We start from the raw sequence: 21,947 nt of genomic DNA, 5'->3' as shown, positions 1-21,947 counted from the left end.
TTGTAGTAACTAGGCCTTGGACTTTTGGTACACCCAAGACTAATCATGGTTTTCAGAAAGTCAGAATCACTAATGGTTGGTAAATTTCAGCATGCCTCAAGTAATGTCAAGGCACCACAAATGGTGAAAAGGAATAACATCTAGAACCAATCATTTCATTAAAGCATCACCATTATATTTACTGGCATGTGTAAAGCATTGTTAAATTTGTCACGTAGGTCATTAGAACTGAAAACACATGGTTACATATATAATTGGTTCATTTTCTTATATCTAGACATTTTTCACTACAGTTAATGCATATTCTGTATGTCATCATCAAAATTTCATTAACAATTTTTTGGATGACTGACCAGCAATTTTCCATAACCAAATTGTGCACGTGGTCAGTGGCATGTGGATTTCAGCATGATGATGGTCTACTAGAATGCTAATCATTGTCAACTGAAGTTTGGATGTTTCTAAAACAAATCTGTGTAAAATTGTTTCCTAAGCTTTTAAGAAAAGTTGATGCTCTGATGCTGCTCACTGTATTGTCATCTCTTATAAAGCAAAAGCCTTTGGAAATATGTTAAACAACCAAGTGACTGACACATCCAGCTTGGTTTATTTTCTGTTTGTGCAGCAAGTTCTACTACAAAATCCTATCTCTTGACTCCACCTTATGTAGTTGTTAAGAAAAAAAAAGACAGTACTTTATGAAAAGATTTTGTATTGATATATCAACATGTATATTTAAATATTCATACAGACACATGAGATTTCTATATACTACCTCCTATCAATATGTCAGACTGACATCTCTCTCAATGGAGGATAGCCAAGGCAACCATCTACATACAATGTACATTCACAACTCAGTTTCTTAAGCTGTGAGTGATGCAAAAGTGAGTTTAGATAATGAAGTAAGAGTTTAGATAATGAAGTAAGAGTTTTTAATTGGGACATTCACTATGAGCCAAGTTGCTGGTGATTTGGCTGTTTTAATATTAAGTAGGAAGCAATCAACGCTCCCACAGTTCCCTGAAGAAGTATCGTTCTAAAACCGCTTCTCATGATACATCTTTATGCACTGTACTTAAATACTACAAAACATTGACCCTAAGTGTTTGTGCTACCAGTAGATGTTGATTGAGATGGATTCTAGAAGGAAGAGATAGCAAGAACATTTGAGTGATCACTGAATTCAGACAAGGATAGGGAGTCTGAGAGGGTTGCAGTTAGAACGAAACAGTGGCAGTGAGGATGATGAAAACAGAAAAGCTCCAAGTTCGCAAGGGTGTGTGGTAGTGTTTGAAGAGTGGGAATAATTACTATTAAGTGGTTGGTAAAATTGCTTTGCATCTATATTTCCTGAGCAACATGATGTATGTGTATAAACACATGTACATATTAGAGCATATGGTAGGAGGATGAATATAGTTTTGAATAACAAGTTATTTGAACAATAACAACAATAATATGCATGTATGCAGTTCTTTTAAGTTGACTGGTTCTCAAAGTTATGAACAAATTAAGAAATAAAGCTAATAGCCTGAAGTTTGGTCTATCATAAGAATTCGCAGATTTTTAAGAAAACTATTAGATTACTATGTATGAGTTAGACATTATTTCTATCATAAAAAATTATATATACAACTGAAAACAGTATGCCAACCACTGAACAAGACCAAACTGAAGGTAACTACAAACAGTATATATTAACCTTGTTAAAAATAATATATAGACAATTATTATGGGCTAAATATCACAGGTCTTTATAAATACTATTCAATGCGTCCATTTCCTTCTTTGTTTTGTAAATGTGAAAGCAACTGGCATATGGTTTCATAAGTTAGAAATATAACCCCAGATGTTAATCCACTCTTTATCATGGCTGGCCAGAGCCCTTTATACCATGCTAAGATGCCCTCTTGTCTTGTGACTTGAAACACACAACTCCATGGACTTTTGTAAACAACAACCTGAAGGTAAGGATAAAAGTTAAATTCATATACTACTTGTATGTATAATATTCCTTAAGCTGCATTGAAAAATTCATAAAAACATGTAATAATTCTCAATCATAATATTCTGGCTATACATGAGGCTGACAATCCCCTTTATGCTGCACTGCAATAGACAGACCAATTCTGTTCCCAGCACCTCACCTGATCAATGAAGTATAAAACAGGTTTTAATTTCCATTTTTGCATTCACAGCTACTTTTCATTTTTTTTTTTTTTTTTTAATCTATACCATGTGGGCTTTTTATGGGAATTTCTGGGCTAAAGGGGATACTTTTTGGGTACCCCCTATCTCAAAGCCCACCCGCTAGGAAACCGTTGCCCCAAGTGAGGAAGCCCAACCTACACTTGGACCGTGGACAGGATTCGAACCCGTGCACTTGGAGACCCCTCGGACTCCAAAGCATACATGGTTCCACTGTACCACGGCGGTACAAATTTCTACCACACACAATCTATTCTTCTTGCTCCATAGATATACCTCTTGCAACCAAGCTAGATTCAGTTAATAATTTCTGGTCATAATTTTCTTAGCTAATTGATTAGTTCCAGTCTTCATCTCTAAATATATTAATCAATTTTCTCTGACATAGTCTTAAACAATTGAAATACCACCTCCCCAGGGAACTCACTATACAAAACTAAAGTATACTATTTCTCCTTAACTGGAGAATGGCAGACGGTAAGACCAACCACCTACCAAATGCAGTTTTTATATATTTAATTTTTTCTTGTTCTTTTTCTTCATCAAAATCCTATTTTTCAAATCCCTCAACCACCTCTTTCAATTTGACATTCCACTCTCTACCACTGGCAATCAGCAGATTCACATATCTACCAAATATTGCCAAATTTAACTCTTATCATAATATGCAGAAGCATTACTATCTTATCAAATAGCTGTCATTATTCTTTCATTGTACCTTGTCCTACTCTCACTGCATTACACTTATATTTCAATTTATCCAGATATTTTCACTAACACACAAAACTTCCAAATCACGTTTAATTTTCCCAGCTCTAATCCACTGCATATCTATTCTTAAGTTTTATCTCCAACAGATAGTCATTAGACATCCCTCCATCCATCCCTCATAGCACCTAAATCATGCAACCATCTTAAGACATTCTAGCACTGCTTCAATAGACATACATATTTCTATAGCTTCCTTTTATATAAATTACATTTTATCAATACAGAAAATTAACCTGATGTAAACATAAGGTAAAATATAGGAAAATACACAAAGGAAAATAACCAACCTTCCCAAACTGCTCACGAGCTCCTTCAAAGCCTCGTATCTGTAGCCTCTTCTTAAGCACATCTAAAGGATACACACAAGTCTTTGCACATCCCCCAGCTACTAAACCAGTCACTGCTGAAGTGCTCAGCCACTCATTCTCTTTTCCTGTAAAAATGCAAAAGTCCAAGATTGTCAGTGTTTGTAAATAAATAAAAAATTAATCTATTGTGAATAAATATGTATAATTTATATATCTGTAAATATGTTTGTATTTGTATGTTCCTTTTGTTCTGGTTAAAACTGGACCTGGAATTATAAAATGAGCCAAATATAAAGGAAAACATTAACTTATTTTAGTGCTGCTAAGGACTATGCACATGATGAGTTGAACTTTTTTTTTTTTCTGTTTATAAAATAATACTGTCATGGGTTGAGATTTGCCTGATATTTTAAAACATATAAACAAATAAACCTCACCATACTAACTGTACAAGAACAGTAAAGACCAACAGAGTGCTGATGTATGCATGTGATTAATAAATTAATAAAGGAATCTGCAATGAAAGATTCCGTTTCTTATGTAGTGTACTGCAAGAACATTAAGTAAAATTTGTACAAGAACATTTAGTAGAAATCTCTTACATTTGCTATGTAATATTCAATCTACCTACCTTTCAGGAGCCATTTTGTCATTAATGCTTGATAGGCACTGTAGAAGTAAAATACAAGTCCTGAATAAGGAGCACTCATGACCAGAGTTGGCAGCAAGCCCTTCCACAAGCTCTTTGTTCCTTCTTGATTCACCATCTTTATCACAGCATTCCTCATTCCAGTATAACACTGGATGGAGAAGACTTTTAAGAAATATTGTCTAAGAATCACTTATGGTGAATTCATAAATGTACATAAAAAGCATAACTGAGTAAAGTTAATTTCAATTTCCACACAATTTAATGTCATATTTTACCTTTGGGTAACCTTGGGCAATTAATCTTGTTCGCACTATATCAAAAGGGAAAGATGTGATTGTAGCAAATAGTCCTGCCAGGGCCCCACACACACCGTGAGAAAGATGCCCTTGACCTGCACCATACTCACTTGCTGCTCTAGTCAAAAGTGAGTAACTCCAAAACTGAAAAACATAATCCACACACAATTTATGTATTCTAAAGAAAGCAGATTACTTGATCAGAATTCACAAATAGTATATGCAATATGGGATTTTACAGTAACATTTAGTAATCAAACACATGTATGTTGCCTTTGTAAGTGTAAAGACATTATCAGGGTACAACAATGGCATGGAAATGGGACACCCAACATTCTCATTTGGTCTAGACCCTCCCCATTTGCCCACCACTTCATCCACACATGTGACACTCCCTTACATTCTTGTTATTCATCACAAATGTCTTTTTGGAAAATAAATAAATAAATAAAAATAAAATAATAATAATAACAACAATAAAAATAATAATAATAATAATAATAAAATAAAATAATAATAATAATAGTTGATTTCTATATTTTGTTTTCTAGTTCACTAGTGCATACATACACACTCTTGCATACTTCACCATCCTCATCTCACATTTTACTTACACTATTCAGGATTCCTCTCAGCCATAAGGTGCATTTTTTTTTTTTTTTTTTTACATATAAGACTGTAAATATATCATAGAAAAACTTTTACCTGAGCCATGCCAAATGTGATACTCAGAGCCTGGGCTGCATTATGTCCCTTCCATAGGGCAGACAGTCCCTCAGTCCTTGCTATTGTATATGTGCTTTGCACCAATCCTTGATACAAACCTCCTCCTCTTTTTGCTATTGGCTCAACCTGAAGCTGTTAATTAAAGAAAATAAAGAAATAGTCAAACATAATCAAAACACAGGTCTCTAAATTAAGTTGTCTGTCTATGATTTGCTTAGCCTGAATCAGGTATCCTATACTCAGGATTATTACTTTGATAACATTTTGAATAGCTATTTTGGCAACCCAATAAAATGGCCTAGTGACCCAACTTTGGGTCGCAACCCGCAGTTAAGAATCACTGGTCTAAAATCTTAATTCTCCCTGGACCTGTTAATTTGTAGGCAACAATATATGTCTTTTAAGAAATTAAAGTTGAGCTGAGCTGAGATTTTAGTGTTGTAATATTGTGGGAAAACAGTTGGTAGTTGTCATCTTGAGGCAGTTGTCCCCAGAATATTGCATAGCATTTGTCTCATTTGAGTTTTACCTGTTCTTTCTAGACAGTGTTTGGAAAATCATTTTCAGCTTTGGGGAGTGAGTTTTCCTTTGCCTTGTAAGGCAGAGATGGCAACCTTGAGGCCTTTTTCACTATGTAAAGCCTTGTAAATAGTTTTGACTCCTATTCATCTAAATTTATCCCATTAATTTCTTAAAGACTTCCTCTAATGGTACAGTGAAAAGTTTAGAAGAAATAGTATTGCCTTATGCAATACTTTTTCCAAGTGTATTTACAAATAATAAGGTTAAAGATTATAATTCATTACCTTGTGCCTTTTTTTGTAATCTCAATAGATTCTCAACTTTCTTGTAGATATTTATAGTATGTGACTAATGGCTTGTCCACTAGGTAAATATTTCTTGGATGCATTAGGATTCCCACAGATAAGATCGTAAAAATCATGTATGGTTATATGCTTACCATTTGCAAGTATTGAGGCCTTTACCATATATCAGACTTTAGTAGTCAACCCATCACAATGGACATTTATATGCAGTCTGTTCCATCTATAATGTCTACTTTCTATTTACAAGTTGAAGTTGTGATAAATAAGAATCCCTTACCCAAGGCCACTAGGCTGAATTTGGTTTCCAGGCTACAACACTTTATGTTCCCAAGGTTTTCCCAGGTAACCATTTATCACCCAATCTGCAAGGGAGGATAATTGTATACCATTTGTCCTAACTGGAAATGAAACAGACCTGTAGATAGAGCCAGGGTAGGCAATAACCCATACATGCATACATATGACATATGGAGGCACATCATTAGGATACTGTATCATAAAGTAAACTTACTTGGAACCTAATTTTGAGGACATCAAGAGGTTGTAAAATAGCCCGAGCAACTGCCCCACTGACAGCACCTGCACAAGCATGGTTTGTAAGGCTGAGATGATCTTGCTCCTCTGCTTTGTACCCAACATGACTCACCATCACTTCAAAAACAAACAACATCATAAAATAATTAATGATGAATATAAATGTTGAAGTAAAAAAAAAAATGCTAAAACACATAAGGCTTACTGCTCATTCATGCTAGTATTAAAAAGAATATTAAACTGACAGCATTAAAAGCAATAATGACAAGTGATGCATCCATGTGTGTGATGTACAAGTGAGCAATGAGGGACATCAGTAGAGGCATATTCATCAGCACGTGTGTATGTCACATCCGTGAATTTAATCACAATAATTTATTAATTTCTTCAAGAATGTAGAAATACAGAATTAAGCTAGTCAATCAGTGATTTATGTCATCTTGTGGAAAGAGAAGCGATTCTGTTTGAAATGTTTGAATTAGTTTGAAGAAGCTGTCTGCTCAAGGTGGGTGTTAATTTGACTATTTACAGTGCATCACCAAGTTTTAGGAAGAGAAATCATGTACCTAACAACTTCATATTCATTTCTTAGCCTTGCCAGTTTGATTAGGTTAGATAACTTTGCTAAGGTTAATTCAATCTGAGGAATATATCTGTCAGTGATGGGTATCACCTGGACTAGATTACATTACTTATGTTAGGTTAGCTTTGATTAAATTACATGAAACAAGTTTGGTGACGTTGGCCTAGCCAGAGGCGTGCAGCTTAAAATGAAAAATACTCTTCCTCAAAAATACTGTGACTTATTGCTGTGGTACTCCGTGACGACAAGACTATTTTCTTCTAGTAGATTTTTGTTTGTTTTGTATCAATGTGCCGTTTTTTTTTTTTTTTTTTTTATCGCAAAACAGCATTTTTGAGGAAATAGGGTGGGGTTTGGGGAGATGAGTAATAGAAGAAAAAAAAGAAATCATTTGCGATGAAAACAAAATCTACGTTCATTGAACAGATCGAGAACTACCAAAAAAAAAAAATAAATAAATAAATAAAAAAAATAAAAGAATCATCCGGAATGAAGTACTCTGACAAGTCTGTGGCCTCCGTCTGTTACGTAGTTAGCTTGCCATCTGTTCTGCACTCACCTCTCACACTCCAAACACACGTTTTGCCTTCAGTTAACCAGACAGTGTCGGGAAACAACACACAAGGCAGCTACAACACAAGAAAGCCCACCACTTTCCGCCGGTAGCCTCCGCCTGTGTTGACTGTTGTTATGACTACCTGAGCACTCTTGACCTTGAGCCTCAGCTGTTTGGGGTGTGGGAGCTGCCTACCTGTACACGGTGGTTAGGGCACCATTGATAGTGTTTAAACAAGATTTCTTCCTTCGCTTGAGGGTTACGATGATCTAATGAAAGGGATCTATAATATTGCAAATCTTTCTTTATAACCATAATCCCGTTTTCTTCTAAAACTGCACGTATATTTCATCAACAAAAGGATCTACAGGAAATATATTTATGCATTCCGATGATATCATAATTACAAACGTTACTGTCACATGTAAATGTTTTGCAAAATTTCCCTGGTTATTGTTTTGCAACTGTCAGATGTGCGACTATCATTTGTTTGTTGTAAAGTGATAAGCAGTCAGTGACAATGCCAAGTAGAAATATTTCATAGATTTATGCAGCGGAAACTAGTTGCTGTGTCATTCGTTTTCCTTGTAATAATATACTGATGTTTTGACTTGATAAGTATCACCAGTCGGCAGTTGTAAAAGAGGCATGTCCTAGGGGGAGGGCAGCTTGACCTGACGGGAACTGAGTGTGGCAACATAACTGAGTGTCAGAGAGTATGAGTGTGACTGTGAGTGTGATGGAGGATCTTCGGACGTGAGGACTTGTCACATGCTAATTTCGGCCAGCAGGGACAAATCAAGGCGTGTTGTGGTGGTGTGGGGCGTGATGAGAGGCGGCAGGTGGGCGTGGGTGGTGAGCCTGGCCGTGGTGCTGCTGGTTGGTGTCGAGTCTGCCCACGGTGAGTGTTGCGTGTTACTGGAGCTCATCATCCTTCTTTGTTCATACGTATGCCCTGCCATCCATTATCATTTCTACTCCTTTTCTTTTCTTTTTTTTTTTTTCCAAGGCCTTAGATTATTCACCTCGTCAAAACATTCGTGTCGGATTTAATGTCATAGTTAGACCCACAATTCTCCTTGCGTCACAACACAAGAAAACTAATTGGCTTGAAGGACCATGCCATTTGTGTAAAGCCCCGCTAGTGGGAAATTAGAAAATGCTAAGTCAAGTTAGTTTACCTTATGTGGGGTCCATGGGGGCAGTGTCCTAATATAAACATCCCTCCAGCTCTTTTCATCTTTCGGCTCCCTCCTTTTTGACCCAGGAGATTTGACGTCACATTATATGAAACCATGCTATTGTTCAACAACACACAAACACGTACACTCCTTTTATTCCTTTATTCATGATCATATTTTCATTTCCCTTATTCATTATCATTCACATTCCCATTTCCCCCTGTTCCCTTATTCATTATTCTCTTCCCCTATTTGTTATCCATTTTCTGTCTGCTGATTGATTACCATTTCCTCCTATTCCCTTATTTGTTACCTACTATATTTTCATTCCAATTTCCTCAAGTTCCCTTATTTATTATCATTCTCATTACCATTTCCTCCTATTCCCTTAATTTTTTTCTTCCCCTATTCATTATCTATTTTTCTTTCTATCTCTTGTTTTATTATTATTTCCTCCTATTCCCTTAAGGGGCTATCACACTGGCCTATGATACGCGGAACAAGGAACATCCGCTCCAGATAGCTGGAACTTGCCCGGGATTAGCAGAGCAAAGTTGGGATGGCTTCATATCCATCACGGTTCTCTGTATGCTATCCCAATGAAAAAATAAACATAATATATGTAATAAAAACCTTTTATTTAAACTAAAAAGAACATGCCTAGATTTTTCATATCGGAATAGTAAATAATATTTCATCAATTTAGAAAGATTATATACCGTACAACGGGATTATTTGGGACATTTTTTTGTAATTTTGGGATAATGAATGAACAAATTATGTGAAAATAAACATTTTATTCCTTTGGATTACAGATTATAGGACTAGCTAACCTGGCAAAACTTTTCAAAATGAAAGGAATATTTTCTATATTTTTTTTCAATTTTTTAATGCCTGTCTCGAATTACCCCTTACTTTGGGATAAATCTGGGCGGGTACCTGTATAACGGAAAAAAAACATAATACACATCATCTTTTCACAGACCAAATCAATATATATCAGATGTTTAGAGAAAAATACATACCACACACACACACACACACACACACACACACACACACACACACACACACACACACACACACACAGTAATAACAAATGGTGTCAAGAGTGGGATTTATATTAGTGGCAGTGGTGGGATCCATACACACACACACACACACACACACACACCAAACACAAATTAATGCATCAGCAGTCTGCCAAAGCAGTTTTCAAATGAAAGAATGCCTTTGTTAATCACTGGTTTCTCTAATTTAAGCACAATGTCATCAGAATGGGCTTCATTTATATCTTTGTTTTCTGGATACTTGAAGGCTACAAAGCCTTGAACTACCTTGTTCTATGGCTGTAGGAATCATATAACATTGGATTAAGCATAAAAGTTGTGTTACTATGGAGTTCATATTCAAAATATACAAAAAAAATCTAAGAAAAGCGCTTTTATGTAATCCCGTCCCAAATTACCCCGTGTCTAATGTGCAATGTGGTATTTATAGCAAAAGCTTATTGGCTCAGATCCATAAAACATATCTGCAAACTTACCTCATAGGCCAAGGATTTTGGCCTCAAAGTTTCAGGTGTGTAGCTATATTAGAAGTAATGTAGAAGAACTGAAGTGTTTCCTTCATGCAGAGGGTGGGATTAAAGGTCCTGATTTAAAGGGCAGCCTTTGGAAGGACATTTAAATTTTGCCAAATTTTGATTAAAGAAAAATTTTGGGAATTTTGTATCCTACCCTCTACAGGTCCTAAAGTAAAGGGTTTAAGGATTTTAGAACATCATATTAACTCAGTAATGAAATTAAATAATTTTCCCAAACTAGCCCGAATGTCCCAAATTACCCCGTTGTACGGTATATATATATATATATATATATATATATATATATATATATATATATATATAATTATACAGTAAGGTCCCGGGTTACGTCGGTCTCGAGTTACGTCAAACTCGCACTTACGTCAGTCCACTATAAGGCAATTTAAGATTTAAAAAATTGAAAATTTATAAATCATAAAGCGCGGGGTTTATTGTTATTGTTGGCCGCCAGGCGTCACTAGTGGTTATCCACCACACCGCCCACCTCATGCTTGAATACAATAACACTCACGCCTCAGTTCCACCACACCGTCGCCCCTGGCAAGAGTGTTCCTACATCTGCGTTTGCTGACTATCTTAGTATCTTGCTCAATGGCACCAAAGAGAAAACTCTTGAGTGATAGCAGTGATGCTAAGAAAAGGAAAACCATTACGCTACAAGAAAAAGTGGACATAATTAAAAGACATGAGAAGGAGGCAGCAGCTGTGTGTAAGGGAGTGAAGAAGAAAATGGGAAGCCCGTTACCATGACAACGGGGAGGTTGACGACCTTGAGGGCTCACGCACCTATCACAACAATAACAACTCCGGAGCCTTCGCCTGGGCCACACGACACTCGCAGCTGACTTGCACCGTCTGCGCTTGTCTGCTGATCCCTATTGCCCTTTCCTATTGCATTTCCTGCCCCGCTGCCCACGCTTCTACTCCCACCGCACTGCACTACGCTCCCAGCTGTCCGCCCTGGGCGTCACAACATTCGACCTGCCCACCCTCCTGGCGGCCTCAGGCGTCCACCCCTCTGGCAACATGCATTCCTTCTCGTTCGCGGCCCTAATCAACAACAAAAACAAGCTTGTGTTTCATATTCCTACATACTTGTAAATAATATAACAATATAACCTTTTACTTATATAACGCTTCTACTCCTACCGCACAAAGCTCCCAGCTGTCCGCCCTGGGCGTCACAACATTCGACCTGCCCACCCTCCTGGCGGCCTCAGGCCGCCCCTCTCGGTAACCTGCAGTACTTGCGTTCATGCCCTAATCAATATATTCCTACATAGTTGTAAATAGTATACCAATATAACAATATAACCTTATACTTACCTGAATAACCATAAAAAATTATTGGTTGAAAACTCGATAATATGCTTTGAAAATACAAAAACTCGAGTTACGTACAAAATCGACTTACGTCATGTTTCAGGAACGTAACTCTGACGTAACTCGGGACCTTACTGTATATATATATATATATATATATATATATATATATATATATATATATATATATATATATATATATATATATATATATATATATATATATATATATATATATATATATATATATATATATATATATATATATATATATATATATATATATATATATATATATATATATATATATATATATATCATGTCAATAGTTTGGGCTCATAGCAACCACCTCTGACTCCAAAGTTGCCTTTGCGCACGTCTCGGTTCTTCTCTAGTTTCTTTTACTTATTTTTCTTCAATAAGAGTAATTGCAAATGCAATTACAGAATGAAGCACAGGTTGAGATTTAAGCAGCATGGTTTTGTTCTGGTTTATTTTTATTAGGCTTAGTCTTGGTTGGTGGGCTGTTTGCCTAGCATAGCAAGAATGCGGGCAGCTTGTGTGTGATAATGTACCTGGTTTCGTACCAAGAACCATGGCCTGCGTTCCGCTTATCATAGGCTAGTGTGAGAGCCCCTTTATTCATTATCATATTTTCTAGTGCATTTCCTCCTATTTCTCTATTTATTATCCATTTTTCTTTCTATCTTATTTCATTCCCATTTCCTCAGTTTGTTATCCATTTTCTTTATCTCCTGTTTTATTCCATTTCCTCCATTTCTTATCCATTTTTCTTTCTATGCTGTTTTAATCCCATTCTCTCCATTTATTATCTCTTTTCTCTCTCTTTCCCATGTTGACCAATAGTGTGGATTCATATATGTGACATCAAAATCAGCCACATGAAAGAGCTGTGAAAGGGGAATAGGGAAACGAGGAAAGCTGGAGGGACGTCTATATCAAGACAGTGCCCTATGGGGAAAGCTCCCAATCCAGTTAAGAGGTTACAAAATGTTGTACTGTACTTGGGATCAGGGAAAGATGGCCTCTGACCACGATGGCCCTCCCCCCACAGCCCCATGTTTACCCAGCCCCACTGTGGCAGCTCCAGTTTTGTTAGGACGATAATGAAATATAATTTCCTAAACTTTGTGATTGATTTAATTATGTCCTTGCATGTTTTATTATGATTTTTATTCAACCACATAATGTCTGGCATCATTGACTTAAATGTCTCGTTGGAGAAAGTCAGGTGGGAGGAAGCTTTTTGAAATGTCAAGTTGAAGCTCTTTTTGTTTACTTGAGATGCATTGCTTGTCCAAGTCAGTTGTCTGGGTCAATAGGCAATCTGGGCTCAGATACACTGGTCTCAGGGTCTTCAGGTTTTATTTCTTTCAATATTGCATCTTTCACAATTGCTGCTGCCTAAAATACTTACTCATGGATACATTGGTAGCTTATGCTATGGGTGAGGCTCTGTTCACTGATGACATAAGTGAGCATTGCAAGTACTAAGGAAATGATATCCTTGGCAAGTAAAGAGCTTTTTTTTTTTTTACGTAGAGAAGATGGCCAGCGAAGGGCAAAAAATGAAAGTAAAAAAAAAAGGCCCATTTGAGTGCTGGCTCTCTAAAAAGTGTAAAAAGTGCAAAAACCGTCAGCCAAAATAGGGGAGCAAATGCCTCAATACCTCCCTCTTAAAAGAAGACAAGTCGTAGGAATTCAGAAATACAGATGCAGGGAGGGAGTTCCAGAGTTTACCAGTGAAAGGGATAAATAATTGAGAGTACTGGTTAACTCTTGCATTAGAGAGTTGGACAGAATAGGGGTGAGAGGAAGAACAAAGCCTTGTGCAGCGAGACTGCGAGAGAAGGGGAGGCATGCAGTTAGCAAGATCAGTAGAACAGTTAGCATGAAAATAGCGATAAAAGATAGAAAGGGATGCAACATTTCGGCGGTGAGAAAGAGGCTGAAGACAGTTAGTGAGAGGAGAGGAGTTGATGAGATGAAGAGCTTTCGATTCCACCCTATCAAGCAGAACTGTGTGAGTGGAACCCCCCCCAAACATGCAAAGAGTACTCCATGCAGGGACGGATAAGGCCCTTATACTCGTACAGAGTAAGCAGTTGGAGGGCGAGAAAAACTGGCAGAGACGCCTCAGAACACCTATTTTCATGGAAGCTGTTTTAGCAAGAGATGAGATGTGAAGTTTCCAGTTAAGATTATGAGCAAAGGACAGACCGAGGATATTCATTGTGGAAGAGGGAGACAGTTGAGTGTCATTGAAGAAGAAGGGATAGTTGTCTGGAAGGTTGTGTCGAGTTGATAGATGGAGGAATTGAGTTTTTGAGGCATTGAAAACTACTAGATTTTCTCTGCCCCAATCGGAAATCTTAGAAAGATCGGAAGTCAGGCGTTCTGTGGCGTCCCTGCGTGATCTGTTGACTTCCTGAAGGGTTGGTCTCTGAAAGAACGTGGAAAGATGTAGGGTGGTATCATCAGCGTAGGAGTGGATAGGGCAAGAAGTTTGGTTAAGAAGGTCATTAATGAATAATAGAAAGAGAGTGGGTGACAGGACAGAACCCTGAGGAACACCACTATTAATAGGTTTAGGAGAAGAACAGTAGCCGTCTACCACAGCAGCAATAGAGCGGTCGGAAAGGAAACTTGAGATAAAGTTGCAGAGAGAAGGATAGAAGCCGTAGGAGGGCAGTTTTGAAATCAAAGCTTTATGCCAGACTCTATCAAAAGCTTTTGATATGTCTAACGCTACAGCAAAAGTTTCACCGAAATCTCTAAAGAGGATGACCAAGACTCAGTAAGGAAAGCCAGAAGATCACCAGTAGAGCGACCTTGACGGAAGCCATACTGGCGATCAGACAGAAGATTGTGAAGTGACAGATGTTTGAGAATCTTCCTATTCAGGATAGATTCAAAAACTTTAGACAAGCAAGAGATTAAAGCTATAGGACGGTAGTTTGAGGGGTTAGAACGGTCACCCTTTTTAGGAACAGGCTGAATGTAGGCGAACTTCCAGCAGGAAGGAAAGGTAGAAGTCGATAGACAAAGTTGGAAGAGTTTGGCCAGGCAAGGTGCAAGCACAGAAGCACAGTTTTTGAGAACAATAGGAGGGACCCCATCAGGTCCATAAGCCTTCCGAGGGTTTAGGCCAGCAAGGGCATGGAAAACATCATTACGAAGAATTTTAATTGTAGACATGAAATAGTCAGAGGGAGGAGGAGAGGGAGGACAAGCCCAGAATCGTCCAAGGTGGAGTTGTGAGCAAAGGTTTGAGAAAAGAGTTCAGCTTTAGAGACAGAAGAGATGGCAGTGGTGCCATCAGGATGAAATAAAGGAGGAAAGATGAAGAAGTGAAGTTATTTGAGATGTTTTTGGCTAGATGCCAGAAGTCACGAGGGAGTTTGAGTTTGAAAGATTTTGACATTTTCTATTTATGAAAGAGTGTTTGGCAAGTTGAAGAACAGACTTGGCATGATTCCGGCAGAGATATAAAGTGCATGAGATTCAGGAGATGGAAGGCTCAAGTACCTTTTGTGGGCAACCTCTCTATCATGTATAGCACGAGAACAGGCTGAGTTAAACCAAGGTTTAGAAGGTTTAGGTTGAGAAAAGAATGAGGAATGTACGCCTCCATGCCAGACACTAACACCTCTGTTATGCGTTCAGCACAAAGAGATGGGTCTCTGACACGGAAGCAATAATCATTCCAGGAAAATCAGCATAATACCTCCTCAGGTCCCCCAACTGGCAGAGGCAAAACGCCAGAGGCACCTTCGCTTTGGGGATCCTGTGGAGGATTGGAGAAATAGGACAAGATACAGAAATGAGATTGTGATCGGAGGAGCCCAACGGAGATGAAAGGGTGACAGCATAAGCAGAAGGGTTAGAGGTGAAGAGATCAAGAATGTTGGGCGTGTCTCCAAGACGGTCAGGAATACGAGTAGGGTGTTGCACCAGTTGCTCTAGGTCATGGAGGATAGCAAAGTTGAAGGCTAGTTCACCAGGGTGGTCAGTGAAGGAGAGGAAAGCCAAAGCTGGTGGTGAACATTGAAATCTCCAAGAATGGAAATCTCAGCGAAAGGGTAGAGGGACAGAATGTGCTCCACTTTGGAAGTTAAGTAGTCGAAGAATTTACTATAGTCAGAAGAGTTAGGGAGAGATAAACAGCACAGATGAATTTAGTTTGAGAGTGACTGTTAAGTCGTAGCCAGATGGTGGAAAATTCGGAAGACTCAAGAGCGTGGGCACGAGAGCAAGTTAAGTCGTTGCGCACATAGACGCAACATCCAGCTTTGGAATGCAAATGAGAATAGAGAAAGTAGGAGGGGACAGAGAAGGGGCTACTGTCAGTTGCCTCAGACAGCTGTGTTTCGGTGAGGAAAAGAAGATGAGGTTTAGTAGAGGAGAGGTGGTGTTCCACAGATTGAAAATTAGATATAAGACTGCGAATGTTGCAGAAGTTAATGTAGAAAAAGTTGAGGGAGGTGTCAAGGCATTTGAGGTCATTAACAAGAGAGGCGACTGACCTGGGGATATTTTTGGTCCTCTCCCCAGAAATGGACTCCAAGGCGTTGTTTTGGGTACCATTTTTCTTTTAAATTTTGATTTGCAAGTGAAGGGTGTATGTGTGGTAAGTGCATGTAGTTTTGTGTGAAGGAGGAGAGCCATCTTTAGAGGATAGGCTGTGACTGCCCCTTTGAGTTGTGAGACACAAAGGGAAACGTTCAGTGAGATAACAACTAGCTTTAATGGAAGGTTCACAGCACCCCCTGAACTAGTGCTATTAGATCTCACTGGGAGTAAGTTATCGTTTCAGTAGGTGTCTGCTACCACCTCCTAGCAATGACAATAGTGATAACTATAGTAGTATTTGCATTGTTGTAATTGCAAATGCATAAATGTAACTAGTTCAGCTACTGGCAAACAAGATTTTGCTTACACCTGTTTGTATTAATTATTTTTTTATCACACTTATATCTTGTAAATTAAATCATTATGATCCTGCAATTGCACAAATTATTTTTCATTGTAAATACATCATGAAAAATACAGGATCATCCTGGTAAGCATAGGGCTGTTATAGTCAGGGGCCATCTTTTTGGGGATGTTCCTATAGTTTAGGGGGAAGATTTGGCTGACACTCCATATTTACCTAAAATGATCTCCTATCCAGCATGGGGATCCATAGAAGACAGGACAGGAAGACAGTGCAAGAGAATGTCACTTCCCAGCCAAGCATCCCACAAAGGCAAAACACAGTTAATTTCACCATTATAGTTCCAAAAATTTTCAACTGTCTTCCATAAAATGTGTGGAATCCGAGACTATTCTTTTGCAAAATTAAAGAAACAAGGCCTGTTCTTGAGTAGCTTGCCCGATGAACCATTAATACAAAGTTTCACCCACCTCATCAGAGCAGGCTCAAACTTCATGCCTGATCAACTGAACCTAAAGAAGTGGGTCACTGGGTCAGGAAGCAGTAGTGGACAATTGCAGCTGTGAGGCATGGACCTCTCAACATCATTAAGTCATCAAATGTTATAGAAAAAACACATGTTACATAATTTGGCTACTACTTAACTTACTTGGTTGTTTGTCTTTCAGGACCACAATAGTAGATATTATGAACTGTCAAGTTTTCGGTGTTCTCTTTCCTTTTGCAGAGACCTTCATTGATATTATGAACATCCTTATACTTAATATGAAGTTTCAAAAGTTTATCTAGAGAGAGAGAGAGAGAGAGAGATTTGTTGAATCTCTGCAGAATGTTTAGAGCTAGAAATTTGAAATTATTGCCACATACAATAAATATGTTTCACCTTTTTTCAGGTGCCTTGTTGTTAAACAACACGGGCCCAGCAGTTTTGGATGTACCAGTTTTCTTTTTTGCGGAATTGACGGATTATGAGGATGGTGAGGTGCTGTGGTGGGAGTGGTCGGATGATTTGAACCACAAAGAAGGAGTAAGTGTCAACCATAATGTGTATGCCTTTTAGCATTCACATAAAACTGTTAGAATTATTTTTTGACTCTCTCTCTCTCTCTCTCTCTCTCTCTCTCTCTCTCTCTCTCTCTCTCTCTCTCTCTCTCTCTCTCTCTCTCTCTCTCTCTCTATATATATATATATATATATATATATATATATATATATATATATATATATATATATATATATATATATATATATATATATATATATATATATATATATATATATATATATATATATATATATATATATATATATATATATATATATATATATATATATATATATATATATATATATATATATATATATATATGATATATAGATATAGATATATATATATATATATATATATATATATATATATATATATATATATATATATATATATATATATATATATATATATATATATATATATATATATATATATATATATATATATATATATATATATATATATATATATATATATATATATATATATATATATATATATATATATATATATATATATATATATATATATATATATATATAATACAGGCAACCCCCGCTTAACGAAGGGGTTACATTCCTAAAAAGCACTTTGTTAAGCGAAACTTCGTTAAGCGAACCGATTATAACAAGTTTAACCCCTGATTTGAACTTCCATTGAGAGTAAGCAAAGTGAGAGTGCATCATAGTACAGTGAAAGGTTTAATGAAAGTAAAAATTATGAAGTTAAACATTTAGGTAGTTTGATTTAAGTCATTATAATGTACACTAATGTATGTATGTACGTAACTTTATAATGTTGATGATCTTAACTTTATGAAGGGAGGAGGGAGAGTGAAACGGGAAATATACTAACCGGCAACCTGTGGAATGTAAACAAAGTGTGCATCATGGTACCGCATACAAAATTTATGTACCACATTTCCACAAGGCTTTCTGTTTTATCCATTGTAGAGTCACGAGTTCAGGTGGTTCTTTTAGCTTTCAAGGAAGATGCGGTCTCACCAGCCTTCTTAATAGAGTCTGCTGACTTAAAAATAGTAGACAGTAGATGGAGTCAAGATGGTGGCAAGCAATGTTATTAGTTTTCTGGCCTCTCTCTTGTCTGTGAATAATACCCAGCTTCACTTCGAGAGTAAGACACTTTCTGGTCTTCTTAGGAACATTAGGCCACATTACAGGACGATTTGGTGGTAAGTTGAACTAGGGAAGATGAGCTGCTGCTGGTGACGCTGTTATGTTTTGACTGGGCAGTGAGTGGTGCCCGTGATCTTGATCTTGATCTTGATGCTACAGGTGACGCAGAATTTTTTCTGAGTCAGGCCTTTGTATCGGCAGCGCCTGTGTTGTCCACGAGAGGCTTGATCTTGATCTTTATTCTACGGGTGTTTCAGGATTTCTCCTGAGGCAGGCCTTAGTACCAGCAGCTCCTAGTGTATTCAAAAGCTTGTCAGCTTGCATGATACGGTAGGGCTTTCAAATTTGGAAAAAATTACCTGGATAAAACTTTGGTAAAGCGAGTTTGGTGTTCGTTAAACGAGCAGATGGTAGTAAAACGAAACCTTCGTTGTAGCGAAATTTCGTTGTGTGAACCTTCGTTAAACGGGGGTTGCCTGTATATATATATATATATATATATATATATATATATATATATATATATATATATATATATATACATACATACATACATGTACAGTAATACTCCACTTAACAAACGTTGTTTTAACGAATTTCCGGTTTAACTTACTATATAAAGTTTGACCAAAAAGTCTGCATAACGTACAACCACATCCGTTTTAGCAAATTTTCTGGGTTTGAATTTGCCGGGTGAGGACCAGCGGTAACCGTTAATTGGCTGACTCCTGCCTCTGTCTCTAGCGCTCCTGGAGCTGGATCCAAGATTCTTTAACAACGTCAGAGCAGCCTCTTGCAGCGAAATGGCATCTATGAATGCTTGGAGGGACGGTGACAAGGTTGCTATGAGGCTGCTCTGAGGTTGCTGGGAACACCACCTCTCCAGGTGGTGTTACTGTCTTATATATGCATTTATGTTCACAAAACAACATTTCTATTAGCTTTTTACAAACCTTGCCCCAAGAAGGGATTGTTTTGTAATGCATTAAGTGAAATCTTACATGGAATACCAAAAAATAAAGCAGAGATGAGATGTGCCACAGACAAAGCGAGAGACTTGCGGCAACTTGACCGCTTCTTCTTCTTCTTGTGACCCTTTTAGCTTGGCGTGTTGTCTTTCCCCATGATATTTGTTTCCACTCCTCTATTGCCTGCTATAGTGGATATCATATCTTAGTATTCATATACGCTCATGCCTTGAGGATAACCTTCACTCCGTGGCACTGAGTGATCAATTAATGAAATACCGTAGTATTTCATTAATTGATTAATTCATTTCCATTATAGCAGGCCATAGAGGAGTGGAAACAAATATCATGGGGAAAGACAACATGCAAGCTAAAAGGGTCACAACACGAGAAGAAGAAGCGGCACAGTGGCCGCGAGTCTCCCGCTTCATGTGTGGCTCATCTCGTCTCTGCTTTATTTTTTGGTATTCCATGTAAGATTTCACTTTATGCATTACAAAACAATCCTTGCTTGGGGGCAAGGTTTGTCAAAAGTTAATAGAAATGTTGTTTTGTGAACATAAATGCATATATAAGACAGTAACACCACCTCCAGAGGTGGTGGTCTCAGCAACCTCTGAGCAACCTGATAGTAACCTTTTCACCGTCCCTCTAAGCGTTCATGGATGCCATTTCGCTGCAAGAGGTTGCACTGACGTTCAAGAATCTTGGATCCAGCTCCAGGAGCGCTAGAGACAGAGGCGGGGAGCCAGCCAATAACAGCAAAACTACCGCGTTCGGTCCCTCACCTGGAAAATTTCAAACCCAGAAAATTCGCTAAAGCGGATGTGGTTGTACGTTATGCGGACTTTTTGGTCTAACTTTATATAGTACGTTAAACGAACGTTCGTTAAGCGGAGTACAGGCAACCCCTGTTTAACGAAGGTTCACACAACGAAATTTCGCTACAACGAAGGTTTAATTTTTCAACCATCTGCTTGTTTAACGAACACCAAACTCGCTTTAACGGAGTTTTACCCAGGTAATTTTTTCCAAATTTGAAAGCCCCTCCGTATCATGCAAGCTGACAGGCTTTTGAATACACCAGGAGCTGCTGGTACTAAGGCCTGCCTCAGGAGAAATCCTGAGACACCTGTAGAATAAAAATAAAGATCAAGATCAAGCCTCTCGTGGACAACACGCACACCATTCACTCCCCAGTCAAAACATAACAGTGTCAGCAGCAGCTCGTCTCCCTAGCTCAACTTACCACCAAAACGCCCTGCAATGTGGCCTAGCATTCCTAAGAAGACCAGGAAGTCTCTTACTCTTGAAGTGAAGCTGAATATTATTCACAGACACAAGAGAGGCCAGAAAACTAATAACATTGCTTGACTCCATCTACTGTCTACTATTTTCAAATCAGCAGACTCTATTAAGAAGGCTGGTGAGACCGTATCTTCCTTGCAAGCTAAAAGAACCACCTGAACTCGTGACTCTACAATGGATAAAATGGAAAGCCTTGTGGAAATGTGGTACATGAGTTTTGTATGCGGTACAATGATGTGCACTTTGTTTACATTCCACAGGTTGCCGGTTAGTGTCTTTCCCGTTTCACTCTCTTCATAAAGTTAAGATCATCATTATGAAGTTACGTACATACATACATTAGTGTACATTGTAATGACTTAAATTAAACTACCTAAATGTTTAACTTCATAATTTTTACTTTCATTAAACCTTTTACTGTATTATGATGCACTCTCGCTTTGTTTACTCTCAATGGAAGTTCAAATCAGAGGTTAAACTTGTTATAATCGGTTCGCTTAACGAAGTTTCGCTTAACGAAGTGTTTTTTAGGAACGTAACCCCTTCATTTAGCGGGGTTGCCTGTATTACTATATATATATATATATATATATATATATATATATATATATATATATATATATATATATATATATATATATATATATATATATATATATATATATATATATATATATATATATATATATATATATATATATATATATATATATATATATATATATATATATATATATATATATATATATATATATATATATATATATATATATATATATATATATATATATATATATATATATATATATATATATATATATATATATATATATATATATATATATATATATATATATATATATATATATATATATATATATATATATATATATATATATATATATATATATATATATATATATATATATACACACACACACAGTAATACTCCG

At 37.1% G+C, this 21,947-nt stretch overlaps 2 protein-coding genes across 4 annotated transcripts in view; one reads left to right on the top strand and one right to left on the bottom strand.

The window, feature by feature from the left end:
- Positions 1-695: 695 nt before the first annotated feature.
- LOC123517128 (mitochondrial thiamine pyrophosphate carrier-like) lies at positions 696-7,968 on the bottom strand. 2 transcript variants are annotated; one of them, XM_045277058.1, is made up of 7 exons: positions 7,660-7,968; positions 6,303-6,442; positions 4,944-5,096; positions 4,218-4,382; positions 3,922-4,090; positions 3,270-3,415; positions 696-1,964 (listed from the first exon to the last, which is right to left on the bottom strand). In XM_045277058.1, the coding sequence occupies exons 2-7, from the start codon at positions 6,438-6,440 to the stop codon at positions 1,767-1,769; spliced, it is 969 nt and encodes a 322-aa protein (XP_045132993.1). In that variant the 5' UTR covers positions 6,441-6,442; positions 7,660-7,968; the 3' UTR covers positions 696-1,766. The 2 variants fall into 2 exon arrangements, with proteins under 2 accessions (XP_045132993.1, XP_045132992.1); XM_045277057.1 differs by having other exon boundaries at positions 7,468-7,662.
- Positions 7,969-8,081: 113 nt separating this feature from the next.
- LOC123517127 overlaps positions 8,082-21,947 on the top strand; it is a 48,588-nt gene continuing 34,722 nt past the window's right edge. For both annotated transcript variants that reach the window (XM_045277056.1, XM_045277055.1), the window contains exons 1-2: positions 8,082-8,365; positions 17,425-17,558. In XM_045277056.1, coding sequence (XP_045132991.1) covers positions 8,236-8,365; positions 17,425-17,558 — 264 coding nt within the window. In that variant the 5' untranslated portion in view covers positions 8,082-8,235. The remainder of the gene's footprint in view (positions 8,366-17,424; positions 17,559-21,947) is intronic.

Source organism: Portunus trituberculatus, chromosome 41 (genome assembly GCF_017591435.1).
Source record: "Portunus trituberculatus isolate SZX2019 chromosome 41, ASM1759143v1, whole genome shotgun sequence".
In the NCBI taxonomy this organism is placed as follows: Eukaryota; Metazoa; Arthropoda; class Malacostraca; order Decapoda; family Portunidae; genus Portunus; species Portunus trituberculatus.
The sequence above is the reverse complement of the archived record's forward strand: the minus strand, read 5'-3'. Positions and strand labels throughout refer to the sequence as shown.

Bases quoted from the DNA above. Each gene is read 5' to 3' on its own strand.
- LOC123517128 (XM_045277058.1), bottom strand. From the start codon at position 6,440: ATGGTGAGTCATGTTGGGTACAAAGCAGAGGAGCAAGATCATCTCAGC. The intron at 3,416-3,921 runs GTAGGTAGATTG...GCATTTTTACAG, and splicing joins GACAAAATGGCTCCTGAAAG to GAAAAGAGAATGAGTGGCTG. The intron at 1,965-3,269 runs GTTGGTTATTTT...CCTTACCTTCAG, and splicing joins CTCGTGAGCAGTTTGGGAAG to GTTGTTGTTTACAAAAGTCC.